Source organism: Schistocerca gregaria, chromosome 7, assembly GCF_023897955.1.
Source record: "Schistocerca gregaria isolate iqSchGreg1 chromosome 7, iqSchGreg1.2, whole genome shotgun sequence".
Taxonomy (NCBI): Eukaryota; Metazoa; Arthropoda; class Insecta; order Orthoptera; family Acrididae; genus Schistocerca; species Schistocerca gregaria.
The window spans coordinates 217,209,667-217,235,303 of NC_064926.1; the positions used below are offsets into that span (position 1 = coordinate 217,209,667).

Consider the following 25,637-nt stretch of genomic DNA (forward strand, 5'->3'; position numbering starts at 1 on the left):
ACATGCTCAGGTGTCAGATTTCGTTTTGTTTTTAAAAATTTTCGGCAAATTTGTAGGGAGTGGCTTTCTGTACAATGAAGGATCAGAGGAAATGTTGGACTGAAACTGTTGGCACCTCATCTAGTTGAAGATACGAGTAAATAGCGAGTGTGCTGGCTAAGTCACAAACTATGTCAGCTATTTTCCAGGCACCATATTTAATTCGGCTAGCATCACCCCTTCAGATCTTAACAAGTAAACACGACAGCGGAAAACGGTTTGCGAAATTCGGTTTTCGTCTTTCAGAAGATGTCACCTGTAAACGTAGTAAGTGCGAATACACATTGACGTGACGGTGTCGTTGACGGAGAGTGTTAATTGGTCTTAATATGTGTTTCGAGATGTTTTTGTCCAACATTTACAGTTTCTTGTTTGATTGCGTTCCAGATTACATCACACAAAAACTAATCTTACCACAACTTTTTAAAACAATGACTTAAAGGGAAGTTCTGTTCACATTGCACATTTGTCCTGTTTTTTTTCTAATTTTTAATAGATTTTCCTTTGAGTAACGGAATTTTTGTCGTAGCATGACGAACGGACCAGTGTGAATTGACCTTAATAGATAGATACCTTGGTCGCCATGATGAGCGAGTCGATAGCGATACGATTCTCATACGAGAAGGTTATCTTCCATACCGCGGTGACCCACGGTATCTTTGACAGAAATGGCAGGGTTTGCCGTGCAGACGGTTCTGCTGAGCGCAAGTGAGTATGGGCGAAAATAAATCTGTGCGCATTGGTTTGTTGACATAATAAATGACCATTCGTAAACACGTAATTACGCTTGAGAAAGGTACAGGATGATCACCTCTGAGCATAATAGTAGGCGATATGGGAAGATTTTGTTTATGGTTATTCCTTTTCCTTCCCCAAGAACACGACAGAATGTAAAGTGCGACAGTAGTTGGAGAGTTACACGAGCTCCATTCCACTGTTTACGCTTCCGACCAACGTTTCTGATGGTACAAGAAATATATGATCAAGTATCATACATTAATCCGGCCCAGGGAAACACCGATTTTTAAAGTTGCTTTACCTTAACACTTGCGATGTAAATAACTGTGTTTCAGATCAGTCTTCCAAACAGCACTGTAGAAATACATCTGTTACATACTGTAAACTTGTTTCTTCCACTTGTTTTCAGACATAGGGAATACATTTTACATTTGGAAGACACATTTGCTAGAAAACAGACTTGGGTGTGTGGGGGAGCTAATGTGCTATTATTGATAGCCCTAATTCCCATGCTGAAAGAAAATAAAATTGTAGCAGTTGTTGCTTAAAACTATCAGTCAGCCTTATAGGCTGAATGTGATACCCAAGGATTTTGCTAATCGTAATATATTCCTACGCCCCCAACATCAACATTACAAATCTAATAAAGTACGTTTATCATACTATAATGTTTCTTTCTGTCTAAATTCTTGTATATATTTGAACTTTGCAGATGGATTGTTCTGTTTTGTTAAGAGAACATATTTTCTCAAAATGTAGGTAAATAGGAGTTATCATTGCTACATGCAAATTATTGCAGTGCATTCTGAAAGTTTTGAGATGAGCCCTGGAGTATAGTTTGTTTGTAACAGTATGTGTTTAGAAACTTCATGTCATAAAAGTTTTATTGGTTTGGTATTTCCCCCAAGTCAAACAGCTGAGCTGGCAGGTGTAACAAACATTAACAGACGAGACACTTGGTGATATATTTCTTACTGAAGCCCCATGGCAATCCTAATGCAAAAAGGTATTTTACAAAGGTGCATAGAAAATGTAATCCAAATTGTTATCTTTTTTTTTTATCTTAGTGACACTTCTGCTAACAAGATGTTAATGATAATAAGCACAAATATTCCACTTTATTAAACATGCTATCTTGGTTGAGGATGTTACAAGAGAGACTGGATGCTATATGACTATTGGCATGTTCTGATTATAAGATTAATTGGGGAAAGTATATACCATGCAGAATTCCAATATTGGTATTGCTGTTTATTTTGTATGTCTGTATGGGATGATTTCAAATTTACTTAACGTCAATTAAAAACCCTACAAAGGAAAGGCAGTGCAGTTCATAGATGCACATAAAAATGAAATAATCGACTGGTTTTTGAACTTTTGTCTTTTCTCTGGATGCAGTAAAAACACTTCCTCAAATTTTTGAAGCTGAAGGTTATTTAAACTTTGTGTGTGCACACACATTCAATTTGTTTTACCTGCAGGTGAGCATTTACCTGTCTCAGCTGGTTTTAATGTGTTTTCATCCTGAGATTTCCGCTATCAAAATGCATTGTTTGTCTTGGGTTTTATGATTGGCATTACATATCCACTAATGGTATATATATATTTTTTTGTTTTGTAGGGCATCAGCTTGGTGCGGCAACATCGGTGAACCTTGTTCATGTGGCTTCATACAGTAGTGATGTCCATACAATAAAGAATCCAAAATTATCCCAACTGAAAAGAGGAACTGGTGGGAGGTCAAGCTTCAATGGAGTTGTAGCAACAGTGTTTGGAGCCAGTGGTTTTCTAGGCAGATATGTTTGTAATCGGTTGGGGAAAATAGGTACACAGGTATATATCTTTCTTCTGTAGGCCACAGTACCATATTATTTCAGTATATTAGTTACTAATATCTCATTTGTTGATTATAATCTTTTTGTCGAACTCTTTTATTAGTGTAGTATAAATAACCAATAATATGGGAATAGCAAGTGATGAGAGTAGTATAATTGCCAGCCAGGACAGCTTTTACCGCATCGAGGATGACAATACATTTGTTACAAGAAGGTGGGAGAGGAGAATTTCAGAGTAACCAGTTAGAGGCATGGTAAATGCAACTTTTGTTTCTGCCAAAATTATAAGATTGTCCAGAGTCCATTCCATGCTCTCCACCTTTATTTAGAACTTTTATTTTTATTTGACTGGCATGAAGTTGTGATTATGTGGGGGGACAGGAGAGTTTATTGCAATGCATTGCTGACTATTGCTTTATTCAAATCCATTGCTTACCCCTGGGTTGTGTTATGGTAGAGAGAAGATATATTGGCATTTGACAGGAGAATATGGGCTTGATACCAAGGACAAGACAGGAGATAGACTGAGTTCTACAATAAATTTCAGCTAGTAATAGTGAATATTCCATTCAAGAATCACACGAGGAGGAAGTATATTTGGCAAAGGTTGCGAGACAGAGGAAGATTTCAGTTAGATTATATCACAGTCAAGCGGAGATTCTGAAATCGGATACTGGACTGTAAGGTGCACGCTGGAGCAGATAGAGACTCAGGTCACAATTTAGTACAGATGAAAAGTAGGCTCAAGTTTTAAGAAGCTAGTCTGCAAAAATTAATGTGCAAAGAAGTGGGATATGGATATACAAGTAGTAAGGAATGAAGAGATGCACTTGAATTTCTCTGAAGCGGTAGATTTTGCAGGAATGAGTAGAGCTCAGCAGGCAATTCAGTTGGAGAGAAATTGACATCTCTAAAAAGGGTAATCACAGAAGTTGGAAAGAAAAACATTGGTACAAAGAAGATAACTGCGAAGAAACAATGGATTGCAGAATAAATACTTTGTTGATGGATGAAAGGAAGCGGTACAAAATGTTTAAGGAAATTTAGGAATACAGACGTACAAGTCACTTAGGAATGAAATAAATCCGAAGTGCAGGGAAGTTAAGATGAAATGACTACATGAAAAGTGTGGAGAAATCGAAAAAGAAATTATTGTTGGAACGACTAACTCAGCATGTAGAAGAGTCGAAAAAACCTTCGATGAAATTGAAAGCAAGGGTGCTAACATTAAGAGTGCAATGGAAATTCCCTGTTAAATGCAGAGGAGAGAGTGGATAGGTGACAAGAGTACATTGAAGACCTCTATGAGGGAATAGACTTCTCTGATGACACTATAGAAGAAGAACAGGAGTTGATATAGAAGAGATAGGGGATCCAGTATTAGAATCAGAATTTAAAAGGGCTTTGGAAGATGTAAGATCAAGTAAGGCTGAAGGGATAGATAACAGTCCATCAGATTTTCTAAAATGATTGGGGGGAAATGGCAACAGAACAACTATTCACATTGGTATCTAAAATGTGTGTACCTGACGATATTCCTTTTAACTTTTGGGAGAACATCATCCACACAGTTCCGAAGGTTGCAAGAGGGTTGCAAGAGCTGACAAATGCAAGACTTATCACACGATGAGCTTAATGACTCGTGCATCCAAGTTGCTGACAAGAATAATATTCTGAAGAATGGAAAAGAAAATTGAGGATTTGTTGAAGATCAGTCTGGCTTTAGGAAAGGTAAAGGCACCGGAGAGGCAAGTCTATCGTTACGGTTGATAATAGATGAAAGGCTATAGAAAAATCGAGACACATTCATAGTATTTGTAGACCTGGAAAAAGCGTTCAATAATGTCGAATGGTGCAAAATGTTCGAAATGCTGAGAAAAGTAAGGGTAAACTATAGAGGAAGTCGGGTAATATACAATATGCGTAGGAACCAAGAGGGAACAAGAAGAGTTGGAGACTAAGAGTGAAGTGTTCAGATTAGAAAGGGTGTAAGACAGGGATGTAGTCTTTTTGCCCCAACTGTTCAATCTAAACAGCGGAGAAGCAGTGACAGAAATAAATATATTTTTTTTTAAAGGTTCAAGAGTGGAATTAAAATTCAAAGTGATCAGATATCAAAAATAAGATTTGCTGGTGACATTACCATCCTCAGTGAAAGTAGAGAAGAACTATGGGATCTGATGAAAGGAATGAACAGTCTAATCAGCACAGAATATGGATTGAGAGTAAATCGAATAAAGATGAAAGTAATGAGCATAACAGAAATGAGAACAGTGAGAAATTTAACCTCAGGATTGGTGACCACAAAAGAGATAAAGTTGAGGAATTCTGCTATCAAGGAACAAAATAACCCATGGGAGACGAAGCATGGACAACATATAAAGCAGACTAGCACTGGCAGAAAGGCCATTCCTGGTCAAGGGAAGTCAACTAGTATCAGACATAGACCTTAATTTGAGGAAGAAACTTCTGAGAATGTATGTTTGGAGCACAGTGTTGTATTTTAGTGAAACATGGACTGTGGGAAAACTGGAAAAGAAGAGAATTGAAGCGTATGAGATGTGGTGCTGCAGAAGAATGTTGAAAAATAGGTGGACTGATAATGCAAGGAATGAGTAAGTTCTCTAGAGAATTGGCAAGGAAAGGAGTATAAGGAAAACACTGACAAGAAGAATGGACAAAATGGCAATACCTTTATCAAGACATCACAAAATAACTTCCATGGTACTGGAGGAACCTGAACAGGGCAAAAACTGTAGAGCCAAACAGAGATTGGAATACACCCAGCAAATAATTGAGGATATAGGTTGCAAGTGCTACTCTGAGATGACGAGAGTGGCACAAGAGAGGAATTTTTGGCAGGCTTCATTGCATTAGTCAGAAGACTGGTGATACAAAATTTGTCACTGTGACATGTGTGTAATTACATACATAAAATCAATTATTGGCGCACTCTTCTGTTTTCCCGACAAGACCTCATTCTTATAGACATGCAAATGGGACCATGATTTCAGTAACTAATAGATTTGTCTGTTTTTAGATTAAATTATTAATTGTTAAATTATGTATTCTCCAGAGAATAATTGCGATGATTGCATTTTTACTCATATCAGTGAGTGAAATGAATTGAGGGATTAGTAATAGCTAAAACTGGACATAATAAGACATGAATTTTAGTGCTCCAATTCATCATGTAGATCTGTTTCCAACACAAAATGCGTAACTTAGCAGTTGTATTCATTAATTGATGTAACTCCTAAATGCAACATCTGCTAGGTTATTTGCACTGAGACATGCTGCTTGTCATTTCACTTTGTTTCCCTTCATGTGTGTGTTAGTATAGCTTTCATTTAGTTTGTAGTAAGCAACAGCTTGCTTATTCTACAAACCATTCTATGGTTTTCTTTGCAGTATTTACTTATTTAAGCAATCCCATGTGAAGATATTCCTTTGTGTCAGATTTGTTTCTCATAATTCATGATTTTGTCACAGCTGATAATACCATATCGTGGGGACCACTATGATGTACTAAGGCTGAAACTTGTTGGAGATTTAGGTCAAGTGCTGTTTGTGCCTTATGATCTCAGAGATAAGGAATCTGTCTTCAAAGCTGTAAAATATTCCAATGTGGTCATTAATCTTGTTGGCCGTGACTGGGAGACAAAGAATTTCAAGTTTGATGATGTTAATGTGGAAGGCGCCAGAACTATTGCAAATGCTGCCCGTGAAGCTGGAGTAGAAAAATTGATCCACCTGTCTGCACTGAATGCAACGGAGAATCCGGAGGTATGTTAAATATTCAGTAATAATGTATGGTGGTCAAATGATTTAGCTACATTATCTTCCACAACAGATGATGATGATGTTAAAGTTGACAGACATTACCATACTAACTGTGGTCTTCCACTAGGGAAATGTTGGTAATGGCAGTTAATAAGTTTCTTTACAGGTGCAATCATGAACGTTCGTTTTTGACCATGCTAATTTTCATATTAAGCATTTTATGGAAATGGAGGTGCTTTCGTCATATCATTTGTTTGGAATAAATGATGTGGACAGACAAGTGGGCAAAAGTGCAGAGGTGGCATTCCTGTGTCTTCTGTTGCATGTTGCAGCTGGTAACTGCATGCTGCATGATGGGAAGTGAACACAATGAATTGTCATTTTTTGTGTTGAGATTTGTTGGCCGCACCAGCTCAAAACCAAATTATCACAGTCGAGCCTAAGCTCAGCCTCAGGCTTTGCTACAGGTCAGTCTGTCACCACATCTAGTTTCCTTCCTGCTCTCCATATTGAATACAAATGCTGGTGTTCACTTCCTATAATGCATCATGCAGTTACCAACTGCAGCATGTTACAAAAGACACCATAAATGCACTTTAGCCGAAAAGCCACATACACAATTAAGTCCACTTTTACCTTATAAAGTGCATAAATATATTACAGGGCTAGCAGAAACAGCATAACCATTCTGCTAATAAGTAGTCAACAGTTAACACAATATATTAATCTCTCTTTGTTCTAGCCTATTGTTATCCCAAAAGGCTCAAAATTTTATCAGAGCAAATGGAGAGGCGAATGTGCTGTAAGAGAAGCATTTCCTGAAGCAATTATATTTCGTCCTTCAGTCATTTATGGTCAAGAAGACAGATTCCTCAGGTATTTGTTTTTCTTATTGCCAGATTGAAATGACACTACAATTTTGTTCATACTTGGTATCTTGAGCCATTTTCTGTCATGTTTGAATTTGCGGCAGTAATAAGGCATACTAATTTATAGCTAGACCATTACCTCCGTAATTTAGATGAAACTGATTTTGAAGGTCATTCATGTTCATAGTATAAATGTTGAGAACTATAGTACATTTGTCCACATAGTTAAATTAACATCACACTTATTTTTTTTGTTTTTCTTAATCATTTATAGTGATGCGTTGTATTATTCTCTCTAGATTGTGTTCATTGTCACATGATAGAGATATGCCATAAGATAATTGTGTTTGCTGTCACTGTATATCAAAATAAATGGCACATTCTTTAACAGTTAGTGATTGAAAAAACTAACAAATCATTACAGTTACTTATGTTGAAAGTATTCTGAAAAATATCTATACACAATTATAGGCTTAGCATTTCTTCACCTCCCGAAAGGCAAAGATTGCCATAGGTTGGCAGATCTTCAACAGAAACAGAAGCTGTAATTCTATAAAAAATTCTGAGTATGGTGTGACTCAAGTTCAGGAAAATGCTGTTAAGAGACATGGCATTGCTCGAAGGTTGCCGTATCTTGTGTGTCTGTATTACCTGACACTGTTTTCAGTTGATGTCCCTACATGGCACCTGGTGAACAAACATGCCAGTGCTAAATTTCGGCCAAGTTGTGGTGGAGGTTGTGTCAGGTGGGCATAGGTCGAAGGGAGGAGAGGCAGGAAGAGGGACTGGGGGTGAGTGGCTAGCAGCTTGGAGGGAGGCAGTCTTTTGCCAGCTAGGAATGTGGGGAGGGAGAGGTGGCAGGTACATGAGCTACGCATGTGATGCGTGGGTGTTGGAGTTTGTGGGGAGTGACATACGCTGAAGGTAACAGGATGTGAATTGGGAGTTGGTGGCAGGATGGAGGCAGGGAAAAGTTTTGGGTGGAGGGTGTAAGGACATTTGGTTACCAGAGATTGAGGCCAAGAGGATTACAGGAGCAGAGGATGTGTTGTAAGGATAACTCTTGTCTGCATAGGTCAGAGAAGCTAGAGATGGAGGGAATTATTGAGATGGCAAAGTTCATGAAGCAGCCATTGATACTTGGCATGTCATGCTGAGCTGCATTTTGTGCCACTAGGTGTCCAACTTTGGTTTTGGCAACAGTTTGGGAATGTCCATTCCTCCTGGTGGATAGTTAATTGGTAGTCATACTGCCATAAGAACATCTGCAGCGTTTGCAGCAGATTTGGTTAATTACATGGCTGTGTTCACAGGTAGCCCAGCCTCTGATGGAGTAGAATAAACCTGTGACAGGACTGGAGCAGGAAGTGCTAATTGGGTGAATTGTAACAAGGGAATGGTAGTGGCATAGGGATAGACTAGGACATTGTGAAATGGGTGGCAGATGTCAAAATTCAGGTATTTTTTGTGGTTATTGGGTTTAATGTGTGCAGAGCTGTGGATGAAGTCAGCTGAGAAGTGGATGTCAACATCAAGAAAGTTGCCACTTTGGACCAGGTGAAGTGGATGAGAGATAGTGTTGAGGTTGTGAAGGGATGAAGATAGGGTGTCGTGGTGCTGAGTGCAGATCATGAAGATATTGTCAATAAACTTGAACCAGACTATTGGTTGGGTGATTTGGGAAGCTAAGAAAGTTTCCTCTACATTATCTGCAAAGAGGTTGGCATAGGAGAGTGCCACATGGGTGCCCATGGCTGTGCTGCAGATTTGTTTGTATACCTTCCCTTCAAAGGAAAAGTAGCTGTGAGTCGGGAGGCATTTAAAGAATGAGGTGGCATGTCATACTGAGCTGCATTTTGTGCCACTAGGTGTCCAACTTTGGTTTTGGCAACAGTTTGGGGATGTCCATTCCTCCTGGTGATCATGACACCCTGTCCCCATTCCATCACAACCTCCACACTTTCCCTCCCATCAACTTCACTTGGTCCTCCTCAACCCAGTGTGCCACCTTCGTAGATGTTGACCATCTGTTCACTGATGGCTCCATCCCCACTTCTGTCAACATTGAACCCACTAACCAAACAGTACCTTGATTTTGACAGCTGCCATCCATCCCACACCAAAAAAATCCTCCCATGCAGCAACATACTGGTCCTTCCCATGCCATCCTAGCTCTTTGCCACAGGGATCATATCCCCATCAGAGGTCAAGCCACCAGGCATGTCGTATACCAACTCTGCTGCAAAGACTGCCCTTCAGGATGAACGACCACAGCCAAACTGTTGCCACAATGAAGTTGACCACATCCCACAGATGAGAACAACAGGCTCAATTTCAGTGGCTGCTTCACAACTCAGTTTCCAATGTTGAATGTATCTGCGAAGTTGCTTCCTTTTTTTTCTTTTTGTGTAAAGTAGTGCTTAAGGATCCATAGTTTATATACACTCCTGGAAATTGAAATAAGAACACCGTGAATTCATTGTCCCAGGAAGGGGAAACTTTACTGACACACTCCTGGGGTCAGATACATCACATGATCACACTTACAGAACCACAGGCACATAGACACTGGCAACAGAGCATGCACAATGTCGGCACTAGTACAGTGTATATCCACCTTTGGCAGCAATGCAGGCTGCTATTCTCCCATGGAGACGATCGTAGAGATGCTGGATGTAGTCCTGTAGAACGGCTTGCCATGCCATTTCCACCTGGCGCCTCAGTTGGACCAGCGTTCGTGCTGGACGTGCAGACCGCGTGAGACGACGCTTCATCCAGTCCCAAACATGCTCAATGGGGGACAGATCCAGAGATCTTGCTGGCCAGCGTAGTTGACTTACACCTTCTAGAGCACGTTGGGTGGCACGGGATACATGCGGACGTGCATTGGCGTGTTGGAACAGCAAGTTCCCTTGCCGGTCTAGGAATGGTAGAACGATGGGTTCGATGACGGTTTGGATGTACCGTGCACTATTCAGTGTCCCCTAGACGATCACCAGAGGTGTACAGCCAGTGTAGGAGATCGCTCCCCACACCATGATGCCGGGTGTTGGCCCTGTGTGCCTCGGTCGTATGCAGTCCTGATTGTGGCGCTCACCTGCACAGCGCCAAACACGCATACGACCATCATTGGCACCAAGGCAGAAGCGACTCTCATCGCTGAAGACGACACGTCTCCATTCGTCCCTCCATTCACGCCTGTCGCGACACCACTGGAGGCGGGCTGCACGATGTTGGAGCGTGAGCGGAAGACGGCCTAACGGTGTGCGGGACCGTAGTCCAGCTTCGTGGAGACGGTTGCGAATGGTCCTCGCCGATACCCCAGGAGCAACAGTGTCCCTAATTTGCTGGGAAGTGGCGGTGCGGTCCCGTACGGCATTGCGTAGGATCCTACGGTCTTGGCGTGCATCCGTGCGTCACTGCGGTCCGGTCCCAGGTCGACGGGCACGTGCACCTTCCGCCGACCACTGGCGACAACATCGATGTACTGTGGAGACCTCACGCCCCGCGTGTTGATCAATTTGGCGGTACGTCCACCCGGCCTCCCGCATGCCCACTATACGCCCTCGCTCAAAGTCCGTCAACTGCACATACGGTTCACGTCCACGCTGTCGTGGCATGCTACCAGTGTTAAAGACTGCGATGGAGCTCCGTATGCCACGGCAAACTGACTGACACTGACGGCGGCCGTGCACAAATGCTGCGCAGCTAGCGCCATTCGACAGCCAACACCGCGGTTCCTGGTGTGTTCGCTGTGCCGTGCATGTGATCATTGCTTGTACAGCCCTCTCGCAGTGTCCGGAGCAAGTATGGTGGGTCTGACACACCGGTGTCAATGTGTTCTTTTTCCATTTCCAGGAGTGTAAATCGTCCTTTTAATTCCAATGATACTGTTATGTAATGAAGGTATGTTTATCAATAATTTGATTTTCTGCATCTGAAATAGTCATTTGTATTGACTACAAAATGAGAGTGCAGATAATATTTTACATCAAGCTTTTTCAGTTCTGCTTCTTAGTTTGTGGGAAATTACTTTATATTTGGTCCCATTATTTTGGATGGTTGTTCGAATGTTATTTCTATCTCAACACAATTGACTATGTACCTTCAGCTTTATTACTGGATCTCTTTTTCCCAAATGGACCATTTTAAAGTGTTTCAGAGATATTATTTTTTGTGCAGCATGAAAGCTCTAGATCTTTATTAACGTCTTCTGATTTGTTAGCAGAAAAATATGCATGTCAATCTAATATTTCTATCACATTTAGTCACTTGACCAACAATATTAAGAAAATGTAATTATTTACAAAAATTATTGGGTAGATTTAAAATAAAAAAAGATATTTCATCAAATGCTGGAGCAAGTGGCTGGGATTTAGACACATCTGCATTGTGCCAAGGAGGATTACTTCATCATTGTGGCCAAATTAATTGTGGATCCTTGACTTTTGAGTTGTCATGAGAGGAAAAAACTACTGACTTGTCTGTAGGTGGGACAAAGATCTGACCACCCTCATCACTACTTGACGTTTCATCAAGTTGTGTAGATTTCCATTCAAGTTGAATGGCTTCTCCAGCTCATGATGCATCTCATCTCTTTACACTAACGAAAAATTTTTACTCTTTTGTCACCAATCAAGTCGTTATTCTTTTGTTAATATTATTATTGTTGTGTGTTATTATTGTGTCTACTTCACTTACCGCCACTCAACAGTACCAGTACTGATAACAAATTACTGCTGTATATTTACAAATGAACTAACAGTTTTATGAAATACAAATCCACTGTCATATGTGACACATGTTAAACACTTGTAACAAAATATTAGAAAGTGCTGTCTTAGTGCTTAGGGCTAATATTCCATCAGCAGTCTGTTGACAATAAAGTAGCATCAGTTCAACGTAGTTAAGGCATGAATAAAAACACACACTTACACGTTTTCAACATTTTTTTATTTTTCTTCCACTGCAGATGTTATGTTAACTATAGCTGATCTCAATAACTGATCACTCAGAGTGCTGAAACTTGCGATGGTAGGTCATGGTATCTCATGGAAGGTGAGCAAACTATTGGCATGTGTATCTTGGACATTACATGGTATCTGTACGCAGACATAAGCGAAGAGTTCTGCGTGTTGTATATGACGTGTGGGGTTGAAGAGGTTAAGTGTACTCATAAGTTGTTGGATTTTCTGTTGTAGGTATTATGCTCATGTTTGGAGAAGACAGTTCCAAGCTTTACCATTGTGGAAGAAGGGTGAGCACACGATAAAGCAACCAGTATTTGTCAGTGATGTTGCAGCTGGAATTATCAATGCTGTGAAAGACCCAGATGCTGCAGGGAAAGTGTTCCAGGCTGTTGGGTAAGTATATTAATTGCAAGTTCAGTAAGTGCTTATTCTAAACGTTATGAGCACATTGACAAAATTCAGCTGTCAGCACAAGGCGCGAAGTTCTGGTGTAGGTGGCCTTGTGACAGTTCATGTTAATACTCTGTTTAGAATTTTAGTAATCCAGATGCATGAAGAATTTGTTCCCAAATGTATTAATTCAGTTCATTCTATTTGTGAAAAACTAGAATTTTAGTGTTTTATTAAATACGTATTTTGTGATGAAATTTCTGTAGTAGTAAATTGCTTACATTGCATTTTGCAGACCAGGGTGATTTCATCTCAAATCATATAGGCCATGTCAACTCGTGGCCATGAATTTCTCTGGAAAAAATATATATTAGAGCTCTATATCATTAGTGTTAAGAAATAAAGTATTTTCGTTTTGTCCTAATTGACTATTAAACCAAAAGTACTGGAGACCTGGCCGATGGTTTGAGTTAAAGCTCCCTCTTGGCATGTTGAAATTTAGTTGACACGTGCTCACTTATGGGTTTCCTTTAGCTTACAAATTTAAGACAAAAGTACAAAATTTAAGTTAATTTTTCTAATATTAAAAACAAAGATTTCAAGACTTACCAAGCGGGAAAGCGCCGGCAGACAGGCACAATGAACAAAACACACAAACACACACACAGAATTACTAGCTTTCGCAACTGATGGTTGCTTCTTCAGGAAGGAGAGGGAAAGACTAAAGGATGTGGGTTTTAGGGGAGAGGGTAAGGAGTCATTCCAATCCCGGGAGCGGAAAGACTTCCCTTAGGGGGAAAAAAGGACAGGTGTACACTCGCGCGCGCACACACACACACACACACACACACACACACACACACACACACACACACACACACACACACACACACACACACACACACATGCACACATATCCAAGCGCTTGTGTCTCTGTATGTGCGGATGGATATGTGTGTGTGTGTGTGTGTGTGTGTGTGTGTGTGCGAGTGTACACCTGTCCATTTTTTTCCCCTGAGGGAAGTCTTTCCGCTCCCGGGATTGGAATGACTCCTTACCCTCTCCCTTAAAACCCACATCCTTTCGTCTTTCCCTCTCCTTCCTGAAGAAGCAACCATCGGTTGCGGAAGCTAGTAATTCTGTGTGTGTGTGTGTGTGTGTGTGTGTGTGTGTGTGTGTGTGTGTGTGTGTGTTTTGTTCATGTGCCTGTCTGCCGGCGCTTTCCCACTTGGTAAGTCTTGGAATCTTTGTTTTTAATATATTTTTCCCATGTGGAAGTTTCTTTCTATTTTATCCAATTTTGGAAAGTCGTAGAACACTATATTTTCTATCGTATTACCTGATGCTACTAATGTAATTATAAACAGTATCATCTCTGCTCCAGCTGTCTGTATTATGTAAATATTTGTTACAAAAAATGTAAAAAAATTGCATTTTTATGAGTTTTTACAAATTATTTACTTGAAAACCCCCATTCAAAAACTTTTGAGAACTACACAAAATATTGTTTGGCTAATATGTTATTAATCAGTGCAGACACAGTGGGTGATATTTTTCTGTGCAAAGTCTTAAAAGTTTTCAACATTCTGCATATTTCGCATCACTAAATTTCTAGTGTAAAATATGCATGTTGGCAACACTGTTTCCAGCAATCTTCTGTTTATAACAAACAAATGAGAACTTATACGTAAACCATTCTGCAACGAGTTTTGTGTTTGGTTTGTACCTTTTGTTAGACACAATGTCAGTGTAGAAATACAGTAGTGTGGACTATAAAACAGACACAAAGAGGTGGTGTTCAAGAAAAGTGAAAAACACTTAACAGTTGTTGGAATCCGTCAGATGTATTGCAGAAATATCTTTGTCCTCAAGTAACGTCATTAGCATCACACCATTGTGCAGGAATTGCTACACTCATTACAAGAAGAAATTTAGTGACAACCCTACCTAAATGATCACCAAAACCCAAATGTGAAACTGAAGAAGACAGTGCAGATGTTTATATTCATGGGTGTGAAGTTGTTAATGCATTGAATGTAAGCATTTCTCCTGCAACCCCTATTGTATATCTCCCCATAAATCTCCAGGAAGAAAACAGTATGTAAAAAGAAAAGTGGAAGAAATTGAAACAAGGTTTACACAAGCAACATCTTCAAAACTTTGTGAAGTGTATAATGTAGATGCATTTGGTGATATGTGCACGAAATGTAATGTGTGGTTTCAAAACCTAAATACTGCTATCTCAGCAGCTACCTATACTAAGAGGGCACAGCTACTGACATTGATACCAGGCAGTTACTCTGAGCAGCAGATACAGAAATACATATCCATTCCATCACCTTATTCAAAAGCATGTGAAATATTGTGAATGATATTTGGGTATGCCCAGATTCTTATTGTGGGCATCCATTGCAAGGTGATACGATTACGATTGCTCTGGAATATCACCTAAGTGATGACAAAGATTTCAGCAGGCAAAGTCCTAACCAGGCTGATGTTATCTCTGTTGGTGAAAATGGTGAAAAAGTTAAAAAGGTAAAAAGATATGTGACAAGACCAATAAGAGAACCATATCTCCTAATGAAAACCGAGAAACTGAATTTAAAAGTTGGTCTCAAAAAATTCTACTCCTTACAACGAAAATAGGTAAAATGCCAGTCATTGAAGGCAGTATGCTTATGTATTTGCTGCACTAATTTGAAGCTTGTTTGTTTCACTATAAGCAGTGTCATAGGAAAGTAGTACACCAAAATGGACCTGATGCTTTTGTGCATATGTCAAGAACCACAAGAAAAATTTTGGTTGCAGGAGTGTGCAATGTGTCCTGGTGCTGAAGTGATGACTGTTGAAGCAAGTAACCTATGCATTGCAAGAGGGAGGATAGTTGGTGAACTGATGACCTTATCAGTTAAAGTCCCATAAGATTTCACACACATTTTTGATAGTTAGTGAAGAAGACAGTAGAGCCAGAGAAGTTTGTTACAGAGGTTAGGCATTGGGTCATGAAAGGAATAGCTCACCATCATATTTGGAGGAGTCAGAGATAGGCCATACGAGAAGTGAAATCAGTTACATTCCAGAATACTGACACATTAATTGTTCATTTCGACTTTGCTGAGAACTGGTCTGTTTCTTTGCAGAACGAAATTCAAAGCTACCACTGGCATACATCACAGGTATCAATATTCACATGTTGCTCATTTCCTTCAAACATCACACTGTTTTGTTATTGTCAGTGATGATCTCATTCATGAAGTGTATGTGGCTGATGGTGCAACATCTCATTTTAAAACGTGCTTTCAGCTCTATGAGCTTGGTCAACAATGTAGTACAGGAATGAAGAAAAAAAATGGATATTTTAGCAACATGTCATGGAATAAGTGCATGTGATGGGGTAGGTACCTGTAAACATCTTGCAACAAGATTTAATCTTCAGCATTAAGCTGTTGATATTATAAGAGATGCTACTGAATTTATACACACCATATCAACATTAGTGACAAACAAGAAACTCTTAATTCTAAATGAAAGTACATAAAGGGAATTATGTTTAAAAAAGAGAGAAGAGTGGTCTGCTATGAAGCCTGTGGTAGGAATTCAACCAAGTCACTAGTGGGATGCATCATGGAGTGGCACATGCATTGCAACCACAGTTCTCCACAAAATGCAGTCTGTTACTGTGTTTGAAATGCAGAGACCACATTATACATTAGAAGACTTTGTAATGAGACACTTCATTTTTTGTATGAGAATCAGTGCTGGGTGGGACCGATAACAAATGCCTCTCATGAGCTGCAGGATACAACTGCCACCTTTGACACCTCTCGGTCGTGCTAAGCTTTCAAATGGCCATTATCAAAAGATTAGTATGCAGTTCCCATTTCCCAAGTACTGCTCTTTTTGGATCATCCTTGTCCATGTGTAAATTCAGCTCGGCTCTACTAGTTCAATGAGAAACAGATGAAAAAAAACAAAACAGAATGAACTCTTTTCAACAGTGCAGTGTTGACTGTTACAGTGTAGGCCATTTTAATTCATAGAAAGTCATGAAGAAGTAAAATCATGACAGAAGACAATAATAATTTGTGGATAATATCATGAAAAGAACAATGAGTATATATCTCATTTGTGTAATAGAATGCTTTCAGACAAGGTTATGAATTACTTTCCCACCCACTTATAACATTGTAAAGTAATTATTTTGATTCAGAAATACCAGTTTTGCATGAAATTTACTTAAAATGAGCACTCAGTTGAAATATTTAAGTGTCCATGACTTTTTTTACCTTGAGAGTAGAGCTAGGACTATCTAAAAAATATCTCAAATTTTGTACATACAAGTATTGCCCATTCTGATTGTACATTCCCTTGGTACAATGATAAACTAACATACAATGAAATTTTTAGAACATTTAGGATGCGAGATTTTGGCGAAAATGATTTCTAAATAACCAAAAAATTTCTGATTCTTCCATCTTTATGTACAAATATACAAATATTTTGACAGTTTAAGAATTTCATGCATTAATGTCATAGCTGACAGTTAGCAGTCATTCCACTTCACCATTTTCAAGACAGTTGACACCCTGTGACTACTCATATTTTCAAAACATAATTTTGAAATTCGCAAAAAGTTACACATTTTTATAGTTTATTTAAAAAAAAACTCGGAAGTGTGTATGTATTAATCATGTCTCATAGTATTTGGAACAAAGTATTTAGTCAAAATTCAGATCTGTCCCTTTTGGTTTCTTTATTACAATTTTTCAATTTTCCCTTTCGTTGTGACATTTTCACAAATACTCTCATTTAGAGAGATTTGTAACATTTTAACAAATCGTCAGAAAATCAAAATATTGTAGTTTTGGAGAGGTATCCTGTGGAGTGGAACTTCAACACACATTTTTTTCAGCAAACATTCACTCTTGGTCTGTATGATTTGAGATAGAATCACCCACCAGTTCAAATAACTTCTGGTAATTTACTAACACTGGTACAATCTAAAAGTCACACAAGCCAATAAAAATACAGCATGAGAAACATTACAATGTGGTAAATATTTGTTTAATGTAACATTAGCTAAGAACAAAACAGTGAGAACTGTATATGAAATGCACTATTGCTAGTACAAGATCGGTCTGTTAGAGCTTTGATGAGTGATGAACAGAATAAGTACAGGGTGCACATAATTAAAACAGTGCTCAGAATGATGTCAAATTTGAACAGCATATATTAAAAACAAAGATTCCAAGACTTACCAAGCGGGAAAGCGCCGGCAGACAGGCACATGAACAAAACACACAAACACACACACACACACACACACACACACACACACACACACACACACACACACACACACACAGAATTACTAGCTTTCGCCACCGATAGTTGCTTCTTCAGGAAGGAGAGGGAAAGACGAAAGGATGTGGGTTTTAAGGGAGAGGGTAAGGAGTCATTCCAATCCCGGGAGCGGAAAGACTTCCCTTAGGGGAAAAAAAGCACAGGTGTATACTCGCGCGGGCGCGCACGCGCACGCGCGCGCGCACACACACACACACACACACACACACACACACACACACACACACACACACACACACACACACACACACACACACACCCATCCGCACATACACAGACACAAGCAGACATATTTGAAGGCAAAGAGTAAGGGCAGAGATGTCAGTCGAGGCGGAAGTACAGAGGCAAAGAAGTTGTTGAAAGACAGGTGAGGTATGAGAGGCGGCAACTTGAAATTAGCGGAGTTTGAGGCCTGGCGGGTATCGAGAAGAGAGGATATACTGAAGGGCGAGTTCCCATCTCCGGAGTTCAGATAGGTTGGTGTTGGTGGGAAGTATCCAGATAACTCGGACGGTGTAACACTGTGCCAAGATGTGCTGGCCGTGCATCAAGGCATGTTTAGCCACAGGGTGATCCTCATTACCAACAAATACTGTCTGCCTGTGTCCATTCATGCGAATGGACAGTTTGTTGCTGGTCATTCCCACATAGAAAGCGTCACAGTGCAGGCAGGTCAGTTGGTAAATCACGTGGGTGCTTTCACACGTGGCTCTCCCTTTGATCGTGTACACCTTCCGGGTTACAGGACTGGAGTAGGTGGTGGTGGGAGGGTACATAGGACAGGTTTTACACCGGGGGCGGTTGCAAGGGTAGGAGCCAGAGGGTAGGGAAGGTGGTTTGGGGATTTCATAGGGATGAACCAAGAGGTTACGAAGGTTAGGTGGACGGCGGAAAGACACTCTTGGTGGAGTGGGGAGGATTTCATGAAGGATGGATCTCATTTCGGTGCAGGATTTTAGGAAGTCGTATCCCTGCTGGAGAGCCACATTCAAGGTCTGATCAAGTCCCGGGAAGTATTCTGTCACAAATGGGGCACTTTTGGGGTTCTTCTGTGAGAGGTTCTGGGTTTGAGGGGATGAGGAAGTGGCTCTGGTTACCTGCTTTTGTACCAGGTTGGGAGGGTGGTTGCGGGAAGCGAAAGCTTACCTTCTACATCATCCTTATCATATGTGATGGTTGTGACTTTCACTGCTGTTAATACTCTTACCCTGTAAATTAATGTGAATTGTTTCATGTCTCATTAAGATGATACACATCGTGGTACTAAATGTGACTTATCTAAAGCCTACTTACCTTCACCTACCGTACAAAACATTTCTTATACTATTTTAAATGCATTATCGATTGCAGTTGTTATTTTCTTTATGCATAAGTGCAGGGTGTGTGTCAATTAATGGCATAAACACATACAGGGATAAAAGTACATATTCTGAGATAGATTTTTCTTGTCTCTTTACAGTCCAAAACGCTATTTGCTGTCTGAGCTGGTGGACTGGTTTCATCGTGTAATGCGACGCGATGAAGAGTGGGGCTACTGGCGATATGATATGCGATACGATCCCCTGTTTTCATTGAGAGTAACTTTAACAGAAATGTTGTGTCCTAGTTGGCCTGTGGGGTATCTGCATTGGGAGGGTATTGAAAAGGTGAGTTGTGATTTCATGTTTGTACATGCCCTTTGCTGATCATCCATGTTAAGATTTTTTTCTGAACTGTTTTTCTTTTCTCCCCTAGGAGCATACAACAGATATTTTGGAGAGTGGGGTTCCCACTTTAGAGGATTTGGGCGTTACACTGACACACATGGAAGATAAAGTTCCATGGGAGTTAAGACCTTTCAGAGCTGGAGCTTACTACCATGAAGAATTGGGTGAATTTGCCCCTCCTGCTCCCCCAAATTCTATACCTGTGTAGTGCTCTGCCAGAACAACTTTTAACAGCATTTAGACTGTACCTAGTTCTAATTTTGTAAATTATTTTCGGTCCTTCTGATTGGAACCATGGTATTTAACACATTGAGAATTTGATTTTTCACTTTGAATTTTCCTGGAAAATCTACAGAAGTTTCTTCCAAAATCTAGTTTTGATTCCACAATATAATAATCTTATGTTAATGTTGTGATATTAAATGATAAATACAAAGTGGTGTATATAGTAATAACACATATTTTGATCCCAAAGAGATTGAGGTTTGTTAAGTAGTGAAAGGAATTGCATTAGCTTGCTTGGCATGCCATATTTCACTTGGAATTTTGAGCAGTGAACAAGGACAAGATAAAAAACACTATAAAAAAAATTTTCTGTTACTTTGAAGAAATCACTGGTTGAGAAAAAAGTGCATACCATATTTACCTGGTTATGTGACAGTTTTTCCCCCAGATTTGTCATTCAGAATCTACAGGATCATCACACATTTACAGATTAGGCTTTATTTACAAAGGTCAGCACTTTTATTTCTGCAATAGCTGAATAAAGCATTCATGTTACATTCACAGATTAAGCTTTGGTAGTTGATGTCATGCACAGATTTAAATTGGCGATTTCAGATTGTGGCGTTGAAGGTGAGTAATAAAACTAAGTCATGTTGACAGCTGTAGAAATATTTTTCTGTCCTGTGTTTTTTATGAACATCTACCATGCTTTAACAGCTGTTCACCTGAATCCAGAAGTAATCAGAATTGAACTGATGTTACAAATGGACATATACTCAACAACAGCTTACAGTTCTACAGGTGACAAATTCTTGTGTAAATAAACTTGCACAGAACACTTGATGTGTTGCTCAACAAACAAAACATGAGGTTCAACAATATCACTAAGGCTGCTGCCACCCCACATCTCTGTTGATTTTCGTTGCCTCAGCAGCCAGGCTGTGGTCATGTGTGTAAGAGTTGCATTTGTTACCCCCACCTCCCCCCTCCCCTTCCCTCCCCCCACCCCTCCAATAAAGGCCCTGTGGACCCAATGTTTACTTTCTGACAAGTCTTTTTGTTTTGCCAATATTTGATTCAGCATCTCTGTTGCAAATATCCTTCTCATAATATTCTGACATTGTTTGTAGGCTTTCATAGCTGGACAGATTTTATCATTGCTATCAAAACTAAAGTGTAGACAGATAACCTGTGGAAAAGTCAGTGTCTACTGTCTCAGTGAAGTGGGGACCTATTCAATGGGTCCTTAAGGAGGTGCAAAGGCATTTGGAGCCCTGATGCGCAGTATGCAAAGTGCTATTCCAGTTCTGCATACAGCAAAACCGAAACAAGTAGTTTGAAGCATTGCTGGCAGTTACAGTGGAGCAGGTATGGTAACTCACAAGGACACACTGATAGTGGCACTGATTCACATATCAGTACTGGAATTGATAACTGTAACTCATATGTTGCTGACTGGACCGAAAAATGGAAACGAGAATTGGGGAAGGGTTACCGACATTTGGGAATCTCTGTAAAGTGTCCCAGAATGGACTTGTGTGTTCATAGGAGGATGTGTTACGTGTGAATAGTGTCACTACAACTTGTTTGAAGTGATGGAGTGACTAGTGTACAAATGAGGTGTGGATGTTTCTGTATGGACAAGATGAAAGGTGGTAGGGCAGATCTTAGCATGAAGACGAATTGGAGGTAAGTGCTAGGAAAATCTCAGGGACTCTGTGCTAGGTGCATGCCTGTGGAGGGTCAGTGTAATCAGCAACCACGTATCTGCCCTAGGTAAATGAAACACACTTAAATAGTGACACTGGACTGTCTTGTCATAGGCTTGGGGATGTAGAGCCAGTAACGGTGTTACAAACGAACTGCAAATTGAGTGGCAAGCTGCAGGGTGTTAAAGGTTCACCACATTTTCACAAAGATGCAGAGGTGTTTGTCAACTGTTTAAGAACAGTTTCGTCCACAAGTGATGTGGTGTCCATGAAATTGGAGAATGCATGAATGGTATAGTAATATGTCCTTCGTTGCTCAAGCAATTACTGATTAATTATCGATAAACTAGTTTAACATAAGCCATTTGCTTGACTATCCGCCTGAGATACTGTTCATACCTCACAATAGATCTTCGGGGAGTATATGACGGATACTGTGACAAGGGAGGAATGATACCTCAATTATTGGCTGATGCAGTAAGAAAGAACTGGTACTGTCACTGACGTAGCCCAGGTCAATCCAGACTAGCCTCTCATTGACAGATGGCAAAGGAAAAAGTGGACCTTAGTCACTTGGCAGTAGAATAAGGAATAACGGTAGAGGACTCAAAAATTAACTGCAGCGACATGTGACTACAGACTATGGATCTCCTGGTACCAGAATAGAAAGGTAGCAGACACCACTCCAGTGGATACAGTAGGCATTTTTCCTAAAGGGATGTCAAATAGTGATCACTTAACTATTCACAGCAAAAGAGGTAAAACCACAATCAGGAGGAAGTATTGTAAGTATCGAGTTTCCCACTACTTCACTTAAACAATTAGTAAATTATACACCTTATCTGACATCAAGGATTCTTCCTTACATTTATTAACTTTGTGAAACCTAACTTTCCACTCATAGTGATATTCATAGCACGGTACAAAAATATACTATAACTCGTTCTCTACTAGTTATGGCTAGGCTTAGGGGAGAGGGACTGTCATCAATTTATCCTTAATAAACATTAAATACTTTGTAATTCTGTCAGAGAAAGCAAAGGACTTGGAAGAGCAGTTGAACAGATTGGATAGTGTCTTGAAGGGAGGATATAAGATGAACATCAACAAAAGCAAAACGAGGATAATGGAATGTAGTCGAATTAAATCGGGTGATGTTGAGGGTATTAGATTAGGAAATGAGACAGTTAAAGTAGTAAATGAGTTTTGCTATTTGGGGAGCAAAAAAGTGATGATGGTCAAAGTAGAGAGGATATAAAATGTAGACTGGCAATGGGAAAGAAAGCGTTTCTGAAGAAGAGAAATTTGTTAACATCGAGTATAGATTTCAGTGTCAGGAAGTCATTTCTGAAAGTATTTGTATGGAATGTAGCCATGTATCGAAGTGAAACATGGACGATAAATATTTTGGACAAGAAGAGAATAGAAGCTTTGGAAATGTGATGCTACCGAAGAATGCTGAAGATTAGATGGGTAGATCGCATAACTAATGAGGAAGTATTGAATAGGACTGGGGAGAAGAGAAGTTTGTGGCACAACTTGACTAGAAGAAGGGATCGGTTGGTAGGACATGTTCTGAGGCATCGAGGGATCACCAATTTAGTATCGGAGGACAGCATGGAGGGTAAAAATCGTAGAGGAAGACCAAGAGATGAATACACTGAGCAGATTCAGAAGGATGTAGGTTGCAGTAGGTACTGGGAGATGAAGAAGCTTGCACAGGATAGAGTAGCATGGAGAGCTGCATCAAACCAGTCTTAGGACTGAAGACCACAACTACTACTTTGTAAAAAATGCAGCAAAATTTTATACAAAATAAGTGTATAGCTCAACAGTCATACTCTAAGAGTGCAATATATATGTAAATATAACACACATTGTCAATAACCAGAACAGTGGCGTGAGCAATTAGCTCACCATCATTAGTTTCAGCTTAGCCATGATCACTAATTCCTATTTGTGTTAAGATAGTGAAGGTACATTAGGTGTTTGACTCATGCTTGTGAGATGGCTGGTACCTAAACATCTCACAATGGTCTGAAATTCAGTGTTAGTACTTTGCCACTAAGAAACTAACTTTCATGACTTTAATATCTTTAGTGACTTTTAAATGCCCCCTCTTGATAATGAACGAAGTCACCAATAATACTGAATTAAATGTATAGCTCATCTCTTTGGTGAGTCACCTGTGTTTTATAATTCAGTCCTTAATTGTGTACTTTCATAAGTTTCCTCCATTTTTTATCATTCTGGGTTGGTGATCTCCATGTGCAGCGGTAGCATTCTTCTGATGACAAACTTACCTGTGATGCTCTTGGTTTCAGGTATAGTACATTAGGTGAGAGGTAGAGAGCAATATATTTTTAACAAAAAGTGTGGTATCTTCCTCAGAGGGGCATCGGCAAGAATGTTAATCATTATTTTTGTCAGTCTTTATTTTGTTTCAATGACTATTGATGGAACTAAATGAATAAGTTGAAACTGTTCTCTTGTACACTTTGTGTGAAAAGGCAGTGCCCGATGCAACTGTGCAGTGGCCAGCTTCCAGACAAGGTAGCCCGAGCCAAATTACACTTTCTGGTACTGCCACAAACTCATTATACAGGCAGTAGCATATACACTTGCAAATTGCCTTGGTCTAATTCATGCAAATTCTTGGGCAATATCCTACAGTGTGCAGCAAGGAGCAGACACATGAACATGAATATGACTTGTCCATGTGATTGTTGAATGTAGTTACATTCCATGTCTTGTTATTAGTATTGCACTTTTTTTTACAATAATACGAGATACTGTGAGTAGTACCACTGTCCCTGCATGTAACTAATACTTTTATGGTAGTTACTTTAATGCTATATTGGTCTTGGAGCTCAATGTTATGTTCAACATTTTAACATGAGGTACACACAGCATGGTCCCCAGATCTTGAAAGGGGGAGGGGGTGGTTCCCTACATACCACGGGATCTGATACCGGTGTTAAACTGCAGAAAAACACAGGGTGCCTCTTTCACAAAGAGGGGGCAACTGTCTCATCTCACCTGCGCAGCTGTGCTGCTTTGCATTTCATCTAAACAACTGGCACAGGTGGCCTTCCCCGTTGGAGGTTGGTCAAACAAGGTTGGCTCCAAGTCTATGGCATGTGCGAGGCTAAATGGTGTTTGCCTACACAGAATCACTACATAGTTGTAAAATTCTTGCAAAAATCTAAGAGAGGGAGAGTTTGTTGTTAAGGGTAGTTGGACCAGTAATAAATACAGCAATGACTTGTCTAGTTATGTGGACATATGGAAATTTTAACAACTATATGTTCTTAAGTGAACTGTACAGTGTCTTATAAGTTTGTAATGTGATTCTGTGGCACAATGTGTCACTTATCAGGACACAAGAATACTTGGCTCAGCACCACTTCACGAGGTGCCCGTGCCACACAGTCTGTAGCTGTGATCTTGCTGGCACTATCTCATTCAACAACAGAGGACCCATACTTGTTCGTAGTAGTAAGCAGAAATTATTCACTTAATTCTCAAGTACAATTGTACATGAAAGTACGACATCAATCTTCAAAAGGTTCAAGGGCATAATTATTAACTGCAGCTAAGGCATCATGGTGGAGCATATGAATATTTCCTTTCTGAGCTCACAAAGCTAGTATCCCTAATGGAACAATGAAATTTATATTGATCCCCTACTGGAAACGTACCAGTCCCAAATATTTGACAAGAATAGCATGAATAAATGACAGACCTCACTTTGGTATGGCAGATTTCCCATTTAAACCCACAAATTTAGATGAAAATCTTGAAGTGGTATTAGCATATTATTGGACAGAGTTGCAGGTACAAGAAATTTCCATGGAAGGAATTTTACATGGCGTCAAAACTTCCACGCGGGGTCTACGGATTAGCCTTTCTTCACACATAGCATGTGCACTTGCAAAAATATGTATTGTAGAAGCAATCTTCACTGACACATGGACCTCTGCAAACTCCTGGTATGGCTGACAGATAA

The 25,637-nt window shown here is 39.8% G+C and overlaps 1 protein-coding gene across 1 annotated transcript; it reads left to right on the forward strand.

Annotated features, from left to right (window-relative positions):
* The first annotated feature begins 403 nt into the window (after positions 1-403).
* LOC126281497 (NADH dehydrogenase [ubiquinone] 1 alpha subcomplex subunit 9, mitochondrial) lies at positions 404-20,488 on the forward strand. The gene is made up of 7 exons (XM_049980504.1): positions 404-747; positions 2,399-2,610; positions 6,105-6,398; positions 7,138-7,271; positions 12,466-12,627; positions 19,448-19,634; positions 19,723-20,488. Exons 1-7 carry the CDS (start codon positions 708-710, stop codon positions 19,900-19,902), a joined length of 1,209 nt encoding a protein of 402 aa, XP_049836461.1. The 5' UTR covers positions 404-707; the 3' UTR covers positions 19,903-20,488.
* Positions 20,489-25,637: the final 5,149 nt, after the last annotated feature.